Source organism: Capricornis sumatraensis, chromosome 17 (assembly GCF_032405125.1).
Source record: "Capricornis sumatraensis isolate serow.1 chromosome 17, serow.2, whole genome shotgun sequence".
NCBI lineage: Eukaryota > Metazoa > Chordata > Mammalia > Artiodactyla > Bovidae > Capricornis > Capricornis sumatraensis.
Window position 1 is genome coordinate 55,313,716 of NC_091085.1, and position 16,845 is coordinate 55,330,560.

The 16,845-nt window shown below is 43.3% G+C and overlaps 1 protein-coding gene across 1 annotated transcript in view; it reads right to left on the reverse strand.

Moving 5' to 3' along the window:
* The window catches only part of TMEM132C (transmembrane protein 132C), a 287,567-nt gene that overhangs the window by 35,297 nt on the left and 235,425 nt on the right, over positions 1-16,845 (reverse strand). The window contains exon 5 of the mRNA XM_068989610.1: positions 466-609. Within this exon, the coding sequence (XP_068845711.1) occupies positions 466-609 (144 nt within the window). The remainder of the gene's footprint in view (positions 1-465; positions 610-16,845) is intronic.

Genomic DNA, 16,845 nt, shown 5'->3' on the forward strand with positions numbered 1-16,845 from the left:
CCCCCTATAGTTGGCAGGAGTTGACCATGGCTGCCCTTCCAGAAATGAGCTTGTCTGATTTACCACTTCACTCACTCAAATCACCCGCTTGGTTACTGTAGGTACTTGGGTCTGACTTATGGTCCACAGCACACTTGATGGCAACAAGGCTGGCATGATGTCAAATTAAGAGATGGAAATGGGAAAGTTTAGTGAAGCCCAGAAAGGTTGTAAACACAAACCAACTCACCAGACCTCTTATTTCACCAGGCTAACTTCTCTTGGTGAACAAGATGCCCCCATGAAGTTTTCACCAGCTCAATCCAGATGACTAATGGAATCACTTACGCTGCATATTTATTTTCTGTCTGCGCCACCTGGCTTGCAGGATCTTAGTTCCCCAACCAGGGATTGAACCCGAGCCCTGGCAATGAAAGTGCTGAGTCCTAACCCTTAACTGCCAGGAAACTCCCTGGAATCACTTACTTTGATGACCTCCTCATCTGTGGACTTGCATTCCACGGACTCCGAGATATCTGTCACGATACTGTTCTCCTCCACGGTGACCACCTTGATGGGCATGGCAACTGTCTTTCCCGTGAGGATGGCGGTGTTCAGGATCTCAGTGTCCTGCCGGAAGAACGAGACATACCTGGGTCAAGGGAGCTATTTGGTTCTCTCGGAGACTAGGGGAAGCCTTCCACAGTGTGTGCCTCTTCTCATTTAGACAAGACATGGCTGCAGTTACCTTAGGAACCTGGGCAAAAGGGTTATAGGTGTCCTGCTTGCTAGACAGAAGATCATCTTAAGGTCAAGGACCCTATGTGCTGTGTCTATATGTGAAAATGAGCGGCAAGTTCAAATTATGTGTTTTGGAGGTTTCTAGAGGAGTCAAATTTGTGGTTTAGAAACGATTTAAAAATGAATGTTCAACAGTCTTATGGACACAGCAGGGGCGGCAGGTGGGGTACGAATTGAGAGAGTATCATTGAAACATATTTATTACCATATATAAAGTAGATAGCTAATGGGAAGTTGCTGTATAACACAGGGGGCTCAGCCCGGTGCTCTGTGACAACCTCGTGGGGCGGGATGGGAGGTGGGTGGGAGGGAGGGGTGCTTCCCAGGTGACTCAGTAGGTAAAGAATCCACCTGCAATGAAGGAGACACAGGTTCAATCCCTGGATCAGAAAGATACCCTGGAGCAGGGCATGGCAACCCACTCTAATATTCTTGCCTGGAGAATCCTGTGGACAGAGGAGCCTGGCGGGCTACAGTCCACAGGGTGGCAAAGAGTTGGACATGACTGAAGTGACTAAGCACGCATGCATGGCTGATTCATGTTGATGTATGGCAGAAACCAACACAACATTGTAAAGCCATTATCCTCCAATTAAAAAGAAATTTAAAAAACAAAATAAAAATGAATGTTCAAACAGAATCTGCAAGGCACAGCGTGGGGATTTTTAGTATACTTGTTCATTTCTTGTTATGTCTGGGTGAATGGTCTCATTGTAATAAAGCCTGTCCTCTTTGTAGCCTATTCTCACAAACAAGTTAAATTTTTGTTTGATCAGATCCAGGTGCAAAATCGCATGATAGATTTGTAGTAAAAAATCTTTCAAACCTTAGAAAGATAACCGGGTGCTAGCTGTTTCACAATTTACTTTTAGTTTATTTGTGATTGTCTAGTTTTCAACTATGACAATAAAAAAAAATGCATCCTTTTTCTTTGTTGCAGAGACCAAGTAAAAGGTACACGTCAGTGAGGTTTCAGTTGTAAGCAACAGAAATTGCCTGGCTACTTTGTGCAGGAAAGTACTGTGGAAGGTGGAATCACCAAGATGCCCATGTTCCAATCTCCAGAACCTGTATGTCTGTTGTCTTATACGGTAAAAGGGACTTTACAGTTATGATGAAGGATCTTGGGCTTCCATGGTGGTTCAGCTAATAAAGAACCTGCCTGCCAAGGCAGGAGCGCGCGAGGCTCCTCTGTCCCTGGGTTCCCCTGTCCCTGGGTTCCCCAGGCAAGAATACTGGAGTGGGTTGCTAAGCCCTCCTCCAGGGGATTTTCCCCACCTGGGAATTGAACCCTCATCTCTTGCATCTCCTGCATTGACAGGCAGGTTCTTTACTCCTGAGCCAGCGGGGAAGCCCCAGATATTCACTTCAAGAGCAATCAAAGAGTTAGGTAATTTTTACCCCAAATGTCCATCGTCACTGCTACACCTTGGCAACTGGCCTCATTGCTTGGTGTAGCACACCAGTCTTCTCCTGTTGCCCCACTGTGGCCCATTCCCTCGGAGGTCTGGGGGCTTTGCTTTATCCTGTTCATACTGACTTCATGCAAAATGATTAGCATTACACCTCTCATGTGTCTTATGATTTGAAAAGTGATGAAGAAAATGCCTTCTCTCTTAAATCTGTAGGCGCTCCCTGTTGGCACTTGTGCAATCCTGTTCCTTATGGTCAAACGAAGATGAAAAGGGGTCTGTGGCTTTGGGATGGCTATTGGCACCTTTTACCTCTGAGTCAATTTCTCCCCAAATCCCTCTCCAAAACTACTGCTCTACTTTGAAGCAGGAGATGCAAGGAAAGAGATATTTTCAGTTCTTCCTCCAGGGAAACAATTGACACAGAAGTGACCTTTTGCATTAACCAAGTGCACAGCTGAAAGAGCCATCAGTTACAAAGGGGAGCGCCAGCCTCTCTTCGACACTGGTGCCCATCGACCCTCTGCCATGTCTTCTCTTGGGTCCATGGGATTCCTGGAGCTGGAGCTGCCATTTGGGCAGCTTGCGCATTGGCTATTACCGATGCCAAGAATACTGCAGAAATTCCCCAAGTCCATTTTCAGGTTCATTACAGGTAATGTGCTCAGAGTTCAGTCTTAACATTTTCTTTCTGAGAATGGTCTTTGGCTAATGGCTTCATTAAAGCAGCAAACTCCCTCGTGGATTAATTGTGATTAGTTTGCTAATGGTCGTTGCAGTTTCTCTCTCTCTCTCTCTCTCACACACACATACACACACACACACACACATGCACACACACACACACACACACACATGCACACACTATCTTTCACCTAAGACTTCCTATCCCTAAACTGAGTTACACCAAGATTAACATTGGTGGGTCATTAGATATTTTTCGTGAACCCAGATCAACTTCAGGTACACAAATGAACAGTCATAGAAATGCCAATATTTAAAATGGATAACCAACAAAGACCTACTGTATAGCACAGGGAACTCTGCTCAGTGTTATGTGGCAGCCTGGATGGGAGGGGGGTTTGAGGCAGAATGGATACATGTGTATGTATGGCTGAGTTCCGTTGTCCACCTGAAACTATCACAAAGCTATACTCCAACACTTAATGAAAAGTTAAAAATAACAAAAAAACCAAATGAGTGAAGAAAGCATTGATCTTTGGATAATCTGGTTAAGCCACAGGGATGAAGTTCCTTGTATTTAAAAATTCCTTTCTAATTTAAAAAATGATACAAAATGAGCTTATTTACAAAACAGAAATAGACTCACAGACATAGAGAATGAATTTATGGTTATCAGAGGGAAACGGTGCAGGGAGAGATAGATTGGGAGGTTGGGTTGGACATGTACACACTGCTATATTTAAAACAATCAACAAAGACCTACTATAGAGCACAGGGAACTCTGCTCTATGATCTATAATAACCTAAATGGAAAAGAATTTTAAAAAGGATAGATACACTGAATCACTTTGCTGTATACCTTAAACCAAAACAACATTGTAAATCAAAGATACTTCAATATAAAATAATTTTTAAGTAAAAGAAATAAAGAAAAAGACTCCCTTCCTGATCAACCATTTTGGTGAATGTTTGTTACTTGGTGGGCATGGAGCATTTGGAATCCCAGATTCTACCTTATGCTTTAATTTTCTATAAGGCCTTCATCATACTCTTATTGTTTGGATCTTGGTTTCTTCATTCTACAAATTAAGGGATTGGACCACATCTTCTATTGGACCACGTCATCCGCATCTCTTTCCACCTGTCAAATCCTACATAACCATGAAGATCCACCAGCCATTTAATGAACCCTTACTGTGCACCCAGCATGTTCTTGTCACAGGGTTATAACACAGTGAGCCAGAGTGATAAGCCCCCATTCACAGAGATGTATCGGATGGTGGGGTTGGGAGGCACAAGCAAGCAGGCAACCACAATATTGGGTCTGACAGGACTTTCTCATTAACTAGTGGCAAAAATCCAACTCAATTCAGTCTAAGCAGAAAGGCGACTTATTGCCTTGTACAACTCAAGTATCTGAGGGAAGATTTCAGCTTCAGGTATTGCTAGAACCAGGTTCTCAAAACAAAATTGCAATTAATTCCTACGTCTCTCCATCTCTTGACTCTCTTTCTCACTGTTTGGCTTCATCAATTAGTAAACTATTTCTATACAGTAGACCTCCAGCTATATTCTCCATGGCTCAAATCTGTGTTCTTCCATCAAAGAACTCAACAGCAAAAAACACACAAAATCCCCAAATAGCCCAATTTAAAAATGGGCAAAGGACCTGAACAGACAACTCTTCAAAGGCAATATCCAAATGGCCAACAGATACGTGAAAAGATGTTTAACATTACTAACCAGTGTAAATCAAAACCACAAAAAGATATTACTTCACACCTGTTTAGGTGGATATTATCCAAAAGTCAAAAGATGACTTGTTGGTGAAGATCTGGAAGAAAGAAAACCCTTATGCACTGTTGGTGGGAGTGTAAATTGGTGCAGCCACTATGGGAAACAGGATGGAGGGTCTTCAGAAAATTAAAAATAGAACAGTCATGTCATCCAGCAATCTCACTTCTGAGTATACCCTAATAAGAAGAAATCACCATCTTGAAGAGTTATCTACACCCCCATGTTCATGGCAGTATTATTCATAGTAGTCAAGATATGGAAACAACCCGAGTGTCTGTCTACAGATGAACGGACAAAGAAAATGTGATATATATGTATACAATGGAATACTAGTCAACATCAAAAAAGAACATGCGGACCTCCCTGGTGGTTCAGTGGTTGGGAGTCCACCTGCCAATTCTGGGGACCCAGGTTTGATCCCGGGTCTGGGAAGATTCCATATGCCTTGAGGCAACTGAGCACATGTGTTGCAAACTACTGAGGCTGCTCACTTGGAGCCTTGCTCTGCACCCAGAGAATCCCGGGCACTGCAACTAGAGAAAGCCCGTGTTCAGCATCAAAGACCCAGTGAGGCCAAAATTAGTATAAAGTAAATAAGCTAAAAAATTTAAAGAGAAAATACTGATATTTGTGATAACATGGATGAAACTGGACAATGCTTTGCTAAATGAAAAAAGTCAGACACAGAAGTCAAACGCTGTGTGATCTCACTTATATGTGGCATCTAAAAAAAAAAAGTTGTACTCATAAAATCAGAAAGCAGACTGGTCTGGGGCTGGGAGTCTGTTTATAAGATGGATAAGTTCTGGAGACCACCCGTACAGCACGGTGACCGTAGCTAATAACATGTATCAAATACCTGCAATTTCCTGAGAAAGCAGATCTAAAGAGTTCTCAATGTGCCCGCACATGCACGCACACACACATGGTAACTATGTGAGGTGATGGATGCATTAACTGCTTGACTGTGGCTGTCAGTTCACAACGCATACACGTACTAAAACCTATACCTTATAGAAATATACAGTGGAATATTACTCAGTCATAAAAAGGAATGAAACGATACTACTGGCAGCAACATGGATGGGCCTAGAGAGCCAAGGACAGAGGCTTCAGGAGAAACCAGACCTTCTGACACCCTTATCTTGGATTTCTGGTCTCCAGAACTGTGAGAAATTAAAGCTCTGTTGTTTAACCACCCAGTCGTGTATTTTGCTACAGTAACCCTGGAAAGTAAGATATGTCCTTTATCATAACCTGAGAAGGGGTCCTTGATATTGTGGAGAAGATTTTTGGAATCTGTTGGCATAAAATCACGGAGGAGTGATGTTATGAGAGGCAGCCAATGTTTGTGCGTCTGGAGGGCACTATACTCCAGGGATCCTTAGGTTGTGAATCTGGAATTCTGAGAGAGAAGAGAGGAGATGAAACACCTAGTGGGTATGGGCTTGAGTCACTGAAGAAGAATCTTTGGCTGCCTTTCCAAGGTAGGCCTGGTGCATTTGAGGGGTGGGGAATGAAGAACTCCCACACCATCCTCGGATTCTGGTGGGAGTGAACAACTTTCAGGTTGGATTGCACTTTTCTGCTTTCTCCTAATTACGGGCATAGCTGTGGGATTAGCGAAACCAACAACACACAAGGTAGAAGCAGGGGACAGTGAGGAACCCAGGCATGGACTGGGCACATTATCCTGGTCTCACTGTAAATCTCCTTTGTCCCCTCCCAGAGACTTGGAGAGAAGCTGTGCTGGGAAGGAGGGAACCTTTTCTGGCGAGTTAAAAATATGTGTGTGTGCACAAGTATGTGTATGAAACTGACATTGCAGGTTACAGATATGGGGCTGGTTACTCCCCTCAAATCCTTTTCGAGTTGAGGCCAATTCACAGCAATATGCCCAACACACTATTTATTTTAATTAATTAATTAACTGATTTTTGGCTGCCCTGAACCTTTACTGTGTGCGGGCTTTCTCAAGTTGCAGTGAGTGGGTTTCTCATCGCAGTGACTTCTGTTTTTCGAGCACAGACTCTAGAGTGTGGGCTCAGCTGTTGTGGCACACAGGCTCAGCTGCCTCGTGGCATGTGGAATCTTCCCCAACAGGGGTCTAACCCAGGTCCCCTGCATTGATTGGCAGGCAGATTCTTAACCACTAGACCACCAGGGAAACTCCCCCGGCACACTATTTAAACACATACAATTGTGGGTTTTCTAAACCCCCAGCTGGACCTGGAAGAGTTCATTTTGTGCAGGGCCAGCCAGGAGCAGGTGCTGCCTGCCTTCATCCTCTACATAGCGCTGCTCTGGAGGCCAGGCTGCGAGCCACCTTTTCTCCAGGCCCCCTGAGGTATGAGATGCTCAGCATCAATGAATGGAGCCCTCTCTCTTGAAAGTAGGTAGGTGTACACCTCCTGTCCCCCAGCACACATCAGATCCCACTCATCAACACCGTTTCAGAGCCTTGCAGAACATGGTTAAGACAGAACTGTTACTTGGATACTTTACGTGTTATTAAATGTTTGTTCTCTGCTTTTATTGTTTTTTTTTTCCCCCCTCCTTCCGCCCCCTTCTGTAAGGAATGAGAGAACTGTTCTGTGTTTCTGAAAAGAATCAATCAAGTAAGGTACTTTTAAATCACTGTCATTTCAAACTTGGAAAAAGCCCAAGGCTTCAGGGAAAACGCACTTTGTTTGATTTGCCTTCATAAATGTAAATTGGTTTGGCCACTTTCTGCAATTTTTTTTTTTTTTTTACAAATTGGAGTTTTAATTTTTAAATAAATTGAGAAGACAGAATTGCTTCTGAAGGGTTGAAAAAGTTGAAGGTGTGTGAACTGATGGAAAAGAGCAGTCCACAGACTTCCCTGGCAGTCTGGTGGTTAAGACTCCATGCTTCCAATGCAAGGAGCACTGGTTATGGAACTAAGATCTCAGGTGCCACGTGGTGCAGCCAAGACAAGAAAAGCCCAAATGGCCAGGGGATGGAGTACTTATCCCAGGGGTGGGTGTGAAATGCCCACTGCAGATTCCCCAGAGACATCTCAAGGAGAGAAATAAGAATGAAAATGTGCCATGTCAACCCAGTGGAATATTACTCAGTTGCAAAAAAGGGATGAAGTGCTGAAATGTGGGACTATGTGGATAAACCTTGAAACATAATGTTAACTGAAAGGAGCAGACACAAAATGACAATTATTGTAAGATTCCATTTATATAAAATGTCTTATTTTATGCAAATGCCTATTTGCATAGGCAAATCCATAGAGATGGAAAGCAAACTGATGAACTGATGGTTGCCAGGAGCCTGGCAGGGGTGGGTGTGGTGGGAAGGCAGACTGACTGCTTGAAGAGTATGATTTTCATTTTAGGGTGATGGGAATGTTCTGGAATTGTACAGCGGTGAGGCTCCACAACCTTGTAAATATACTAAGAACCATTCACTAAAGACTTTAAAATGGTACATTTTATTCCACTCCTGGGTATTTATCCAAAGAAAAGAAAGTATTCATTTGGAAAGATACATGTGCTTCAAATGTTCATAGTAGCGTTTTTACTAATGCTATGATATGGAAGCAACCTAAGTATCCGTCAACAGATGAATGGATAAAGAAGATGTGATACAAACACACACAGACACACACAATGGAATATTAGACATCAAAAGAATGAAATTTTGCCATTTGCAGCAGCAGGGGTGGACCTAGAGATTGTTCAACTGAGTGAACTAAGTCAGACAAAGACAAATACTTTATGTTACCACTTATACGGGGAATCTAAAAATGAAGCAAACTAAGGAATACAACAAAACAGAAGCAGACTCACAGATACAGAGAATAAAGTATTGTTTCCAGTGGGGAGAGAAAAGAGGGAGGGACAGTATAAGAGCACAGGAGTAAGAGCTACAAAGTGTTCAGTGTAAAATAAACTGTAAGGATTTACTGTACAACACAGGGAATACGGCCAATATTTCATAACTATAAACAGAGCACAACCTTTAACACTTGTGAATCACTATGCTATATATCTGAAACACATAATATTGTATATCAACCACACCTCAACAAAAAAATAAAAAAATATTAAATATAGAAAATAAATAAACAATACCCTATAGTTCTGTCAAAAAAATGGTACATTTTATACTGTGTGAATTACATCTCAGCGTGTGTTAGTTGCTCAGGTGTGTCTGACTCTTTGCGACCCCATGGACTGTAGCCCACCAGGCTTCCCTTCTCCAGGGGATCTTCCTGACCCAGGGATAAAACCCGGTGTCCTGCTTTATAGGTGGACTCTTTACTGTCTGAGTTACCAGGAAAGCCCACTTTAAGAAGAGAAGGAAAAGTGTATGGGAGATGGGTTAGTACAAATTTACAATGTTGTGTTAGTTTCTGGTGTACAGCAAAGTGATTTAATTATATATATAAAAATATATATATAATATATAATTTGAAATATATACATATGTATATATATATTATTTTTCCGCTTCCCAGGTGTCTCAGTGATAAAGAATCTGCCTGCCAAGCAGAAGACATGGGTTTGACCCCTGGGTCAGGAAGATCCCCTGGAGGAGGAAATGGCAATCCACTCCAGTGTTCTTGCCTGGAGAACCCCACGGAGAGGCCATGGCCAGGTTCAGACCTAGTTCTGCTTCTTGGCTGACCATGTGGCCTCAGATAAGTTGATCGATCTATCCATCCATCCTCCGTTCACTCACCCCAGAAATGAGGCCAAGATAAAATGCATTTTCAGGTCAAAGATCAGTTGCCTGGCCTTCTATACTGACATTGGGGGTTCAGATCTTCTGAGAGGCTGAGGATGAGGCAAGTTTAATCTAAAATATTCCAGAAGGTAGAAAACAACCTCTCTCAAGGGAAACTCTCCTACACTGTTGGTGGGAATGTTAAGTTGGTGCAGCCACTATGGAAAACAGTATGGAAGGTCCTCAAAAAACTAAAACTAGAATTGCCACAGGGTCCAGCAATCCCACTCCTGGGCATCTATCTAGAAAAAACTATAATTTGAAAAGGTACCTGCACCCTTGTGTCCATAGCAGCACAATTCACAAGAGCCAAGACATGGAAGCGACTTAAATGTCCATCGACAGATGAATGGGCAAAGAAGATGTGGCATCCGTATACAGTGGAATACTACTGAGCCATAAAAAGAATGAAATAATGGCATTTGCAGCAACACGGATGGACCTGGAGAGTATCATACTAAGTGAAGGCAGTCAGAAGCAGAAAGACAAGTATCGTATAATGTCACTGACATTATATGAAGTGACAGGACACAAATGAACCTATCTATGAAACAGAAACAGTCGCAGACATAGGGTATAGCCTGGTGCTTGCCAAGCTGGAGAAGGGGAAGTTGGTGGTGGGAGAAGGATGGGCTGGGAGTTTGGGATTAGCAGATGCAAAACAGTATATGTAGGATGGATAAATAACAAGGTCCTACTATAGAGCACAGGGAACTGTATCCAATATCTTGTAATAAATCGTAATGGAAAAAAAATGAGAAAGAATACGTGGTGGTGGTGGTGGCTTAGTTGCTCAGTCGTGTTTGACTCTGTGCGACCCCATGGACTCCAGCCCACCAGGCTCCTCTGCCCATGGGTCTCTCCAGTCAAGAATACTGGGGTGGGTTGCCATTGCCTTCTCCAGGGGAATCTTCCCGACCTGGGGGTCAAACCCATGTTCTTCTGCTTGGCAGGCAGATTCTTTGCCACTGAGCCACCTGGGAAGCTGAAAAAGTATATATATATATAATTAAATCGCTTTGCTGTACACCAGAAACTAACCCAACACTGTAAATCAACTATATTTCAATGATAAAAAAGAAAACAATCTCTCTCAATGCGTATGTGCCTGGGAGTCATTTAGAAGTCTAAACACCATTTAATAAAAATTTTAAAAAAGGTTCCATGTGGGAAGCATTGCCTACACAATAGGCACTGCTAAACGCATTCATCTCTACTATCAACCCATGAAGCACATGGTCTTATTTTGCCTGGTCTTACGCATGGGGGTACTGAGGCCTGAGCTGGTTGAGTGATGTGTCCAGGGTACACAGCCCCGCGGTGGCCTGGCCAGGTTTAAATGTGGACCTCCAGGGCTGAGACACGTGGTCTCTCCTCCTGCTCGACACTGAGGAGCTAGCACACGGGACAGAACTGCCTTGGTTCTGCCTCTGCTCTTTCTTTGCTGTGTTTTAAATTCTCCAAGTGAAGTAAGTCAGAAAGCGAAAAACAACTATCGTATATTAATGCACATATATGGAATCTAGAAAAATAGTACTGATGAACCTATTTGCAATAGAGATGCAATTAGGACTGGAGATGCAGGTGTAGAGAATGGGCCTGTGGAGACTGAGGGGCAGGGAAGGAGAGGGTGAGATAAATTGAGAGGGTTGCATTGGCATATATGCTACCAGGGACTTCCCAGGGGGCGTTTGGGGTGAAGAACCCCCTGCCAGTGCAGAAGACATAAGAGATGCGAGTTTGATCCCTGGGTTGGGAAGATTTCTTGGAGAAGGAAATGGCAACCTACCCCAGTATTCTTGCCTGGAGAATCCCCATGGACAGAGGAGCCTAGAGGGATACAGTCTATCAGGTTGCAAAGAGTTGGACCTGACTGAAGCGACTTAACACCCAACTAATTGACATTATTGCATTGCAGAAACCAATGTAACACTGTAAAGCAATTATCTTCCAATTTAAAAAGAAATTTAAAGACAAATAAAAAATTGATTAACCTTGCTAAAATAAATAAATAAATTCCCGAAGCATCAGTTTCCTCGGCTGTGAACCTGGGGAATCATTAAGGTTGTTGTGAAGATTAAATGTCATGTTTATGAATGGCCTGTCAGGGCTTGGAACAAAGTCCTAGTTGACTAAAAGGGCAGCTATTAAGCACAAATGTGAAGTGTCTGGGTTGAGGCAACTGGCAGATGGAGAAAAGTCAACATGTCCTCCTGAAACTCTCTTTTCTCTACTGGCTTTGGAGCAAGAGGCATAGAAAATATAATCAAATGAAAATAAGACAGCATGTAGCAAGCATGTGAACACATTGCCTAGAAGAACAGACACGTTAGAGCTCGGGAATGTGGAGGTGATTGCAGATGAAGAGTTTCATGTTTTCCCTGAAGAAGGTGGCTTAGAGTGATTCAATGACTAGGATAGTCTACGGTTTACCGATTCATTGTCACACACTGTCAGTGCTGAGATAGACACTGCAATCGTGTATTGCTTCTTAGAATTAAAGATCATTTAATTGAATTTATTTACATTTTTGCAGGGAGAGGAGACATCTCTGAGAGCCTTAATGATAACTTTCTTGGCATATTAGAATTTTACCATCTGATCAACAAGATCCAGGGGCCAAATTCTGCCCATGGTCGGTATTTTTATGTGAACTGGTGAGCCAAGAATGGCTCAGAGGTTAAAGCATCTGCCTGGAATGAGGGAGAATCAGGTTCGATCCCTGGGTTGGGAAGAACCCTTGGAGAAGGAAACGGCTTTACACTAGTCAAGGCTAAAAAAAAAAAAATACAGAAAGAGAATTTGCCAGACACTGTGAATGTCTCTGTAAAATCTAAGATGTTTACTCTCTAGCCCTTTACAGAAAAATTCTGCAAGCTCTGAACAAGAAGATCATTTTCCCCAAATGACGGGGCTCTCATGTCCCCAAGGGTGTTTCCTAACCCTCTAGTGTTCAAGTCATTCTGCTTTGTAGAACTGAGCATCCTTGTAGGTGCTACCTCCCGTCGCTATCCTTACACTTTGAAGGAAACTTCAACTGTTATCTCCACTGATTGACTTTGTTTTCAGCTACAGTTGACCATCAGCACCGTGACTGGCATGGAAGCCTGGATTCTTGGCACAAACTGGATGGATCTGCATCTGGCAATAATTTTCATTGTATGTGGGAGACCTGGGGGCTTTGAACCCACAAGAAGGATGGCCCTAGAGCAGGGAAGCTTGTGTTCAGGAAGAGGTCTTTGAATCAAGGTTGATTTTGTGTTTGCTAATGTGCAGTCATGATTAGTTTCATGGTATGATAGTGTTTGGTTCTCTGCACACACTTTTAGCTCAAGGAGAGTGAGTATAACCGCTTGAAAAATAAGAAGCCCCTACAATTGATCTTTCCAGACTTAAGCATGGTGGATAACATTACAAATGACTGCTTCAGAAGGAAAAGTGTATGGGTAGACACACGTACAGAGACCCAGCGAGTGCTTATCAGTGGGACTGGGAAGGGGAAAAGGGAGGGGCAATATAGGAGTAGGGGAGTAAGAGGTACAAACTGTTAGGTATAAAACAAGCTAAAAGGATATATTGTACAACATGGGGAATAAAGCCCATTCTTTATAATAACTATAAACAGAGTATGGAACAACTGACTGGTTCAAAATTGGGAAAGGACTATGCCAAGACTGTGTATTGTCACCCTGTTTATTTAACTTCAATACAGAGTACATCATGCGAAATCCTGGGTTGGATTAATCCCAAGCTGGAATCAAGATTTCTGGGAGAAATATCAACAACCTCATGTATACAGATAATAACACTCTAATGGCAGAAAGTAAAGAGAAACTAAGGATCCTCTTGACAAGGGTGAAAGAGGAGAGTGAAAAAGCTGGCTTAAAAGTCAACATTCAAAAAACAAAGATCATGGCATCCAGTTCCATCACTTCATGGCAAATGGATGGGAAAAAAGGCAGAAGCAATGACATATTTTATTTTCTTGGGCTCCAAAATCATTGTGGACGGCGACTGCACCTATGAAGTTAAAGGACACTTGCTCCTTGGAAGAAAAGCTACGACAAACCTAGGCAGCGTATCAAAAAGCAGAAACATCACTTTCCCAATAAAGGTCCATATAGTCAAAGCTATGGTTTTTCCAGTAGTCACATACAGATGTGAGAGTTGGACCATAAAGAAGGCTGAGCACTGAAGAATTGATGCTTTTGAATTATAGTGCTGGAGAAGACCCTTGAGAGTCCCTTGGAATGCAAGGAGATCAAACCAGTCAATCCTAAAGGAAATCAACCCTGGATATTAATTAGAAGGACTGATGCTGAAGCTGAAGCTCTAATACTTTGGCCACCTGATGGGAAGAACTGCCTCACTGGAAAAGACCCTAATGCTGGGAAAGACTGAAGGCAAAAGGGGGTGGCAGAGGACGAGATGGTTAGACAGCATCACTGACTCAGTGGACATGAATGAGTAAACTCCAGGAGACAGCGGAAGACAGAGGAGCCTGGCGTGCTGCAGTCCATGGGGTCACAGAGAGTCGAATGTGACACAGCAACCTAGTGACTGAACAATAAATAAGTGGAGTATAAGCTTCAAAAGTTGTGAATCACTATGTGGCACACCTATACCATACAAAACCGCACATCCACTGTACTTCAATATAAAACGTATTTAAAACATATGTGAGTTTTTTAGGAACCTCCATACCATTCTCCATAGTGGCTGTATCAATTTACATTCCCACCAACAGTGCAACAGGGTTCCCTTTTCTCCACACCCTCTCCAGCCTTTACTGTTTGTAGATTTTTTGATGATGGCCATTCTGACCGGTATGAGGTGATACCTCATTGTAATTTTGATTTGCGTGTCTCTAATTATGGACCTAGAGTCTGTTAATACAGAGCGAAGTAAGACAGAAAGAGGAAAACAAATACTGTATATTAACACATATATGTGAGCTATAGAAAAATGTGACAGATGAACCTATTTGCAGGGCAAAAAGAGAGACTTGGATGTGCAAAACAAACACGTGGACACGGGGGAGGGGGTGAGTGAGCAGCGAATCAGGAGATTGGGATTGACATATATACCGTGTGTAAGACAGATAGCTGGTGGGAAGCTGCTGTATAACACTGGGAGCTCACCTCGGTGCTCTGTGATGACCTAAGGGGATGGGATGGAATGGTGGGGGGAGGTCCGAGAAGGAGGGGATATATGTATACATATAGCTGATTCACGTTGCTGAACAGCAGAAACGAACACAGCATTGCAAAGCAACTATACTCCCATTTTTTAAAAAAAGTATGTGAGTAGAAAAAACCCATCATTTCTTCCTCCATCTCGGCTGAAATGCAGTGGGTTGGGAAAACACACAGCGCAGCCGGAGGAAGGACATTTGAGGCAGCTGGAAGCTTCCCCAGCTCACGTGGCAGGCTCTGGGAAGATCAGTCTGTGAGAAAGAGGTCTTTGGATTTCGAGAGAGAGGAAGGGAGCAAATGTCCTGTTACTGGATGGCATCTCTGCAAAGACGCAAGAGACGGTGGTTGTCTGGTACGACTATAGAGAAACAGCAAAGATCTGTGGATTCCAGTGGTGGCTTGAAAAAGGCAGAGGATAGCAACATAAATTGAACAGGTTCGGAGGAATAAGACCCAAAGTATTGCAGCCAAAAGGAGTAGGCTGGGACTCAATACCCATTATCTTCCTTTTCTTTCGTAACTGAACCTTGAATTTTTGGCAGGTGGAGTGGGGAAGAGTACCCACCTCAGAGAAATCTAAACTCAGTCTCTCTTGCCACTGGGGTTGGCCATGGAATGGGGTTCAAGACCAGAGAAGCCCCAAAACGATTCTCAAAGTGTGGTGTCTAGACTAGCAGCCTCAGCATTACTGGGGGACATGTTAGAAATAAAAAAAATCTTGGTTGCCACCCAAGATACACTTAGTCAGAAACTGACGGTGGAGCCCATTCACCTTTGTTTTAAGTCTTTCTGGGTGATTCTGATGCTGTTGAAAGTTTGAGAACCACTGTTCTAGTTTAAATGCAAGCAGCAGCAATGTTCTGCAACATTTTTGGAAATCTGTTTAACGGGTGCTGGACTCGGTACGTGGTATGTTCTTTTTGCCCTTTTCCTTCTTTCTGCTACCTGGAATACACATACAATGGCTGAAACACTAGCAGCCATCTTGGGCCATGAGACAAACTTGAAAATGAAAGCCACCCACAGAGGATCGTGGGGTAGCAAGACAGGAGCAGTCTTAATCTCTGATGCCTAAGGAGTAGTCTTAGACTTACTTAAGTACCTGAGATAAACCATGTTTCAGCTACTAGTTTTGATTGTCTCCTGTTATACTGAACCCACTGCTAATCCATGTAGATATTTCTTTGTATGCTTGAGATGGTGAACAAAGATTATTCACTATACTTGCACACAACATTTCCAGTTTTGTAACCAGAAGGTGACTCCATGGCAAGGGAGCTAGATGGCTTGCACTTGGGGAATGGCAGGGAATGGTAGCAATCCCATTGTTTTTGGCTGGTGGTGGTGGTGGTGGGGACAAGGCTGACGACAGGGCTATTATGAGAGAAGGGCCAAGCAGAGATAGACAATTCAGTGTTAATTTACAGCACCAGGAATATTACTCCAAGAGGGCGCTTCATTTTCCCAATTCAAGGCATCCCAGTTAAAATGATGCATGGTAGCCCAGCAGCCATGCTGATTAGTGAGGGTGCTTGAAATGAGGGTTCTGGATTCAGGGCAGATGAGCCCAGGGAAGTGCCATCTGATTAACAGGCTGACTTTGTTAGGTGCAACCAGCTATTTACATAATCCTGTGATGAAGAATACATTATGTACACACACACAGGCATTGAAGGGGCGACCTCTGGAAATTCCTCCTGCTAACGTAATTTTCCTTATAACCAGGCTGAGTGCAGACACCCAGCTCTGTGGCAATTTTTCTCATCAGGGAGAGAAGGGAAACCTTATTACCGGTTGATGTGCGAACCGCAGGCCTGATGGAGTGGGCTAGATTGGACTTGCTGACGAACTACACTGCCTGTTTCTCTCCCATTCCTAATGAAATGATCCCTAAGAGTTCTGTGCGATTTTGGAGGGTAGAATTGATTTTTAAAATGCTCCCAGAGATGCCAATGGGGAAATGCATGGCTGATGGGGAAACAGAAAATAATATTCTCATCATTTCCGCTTTGCAACGGCTTTGGGATTTCCAAGGAGCAGTGAGGGCTGGGAGGTGGAGAGGCCAGGGAAGAGGAGAGGGTGTTTCCCAAGGGAAAGCTTTCTCTTCCTAACATTCCAGGGAGCAAGAGAAAAGGTCTCCTCCATCACTGACCCCACAGGTCCACCCATATTCTCCTCTGTCATCTCTGTCTTCACTTGGCAATTCCTTCTGGAAA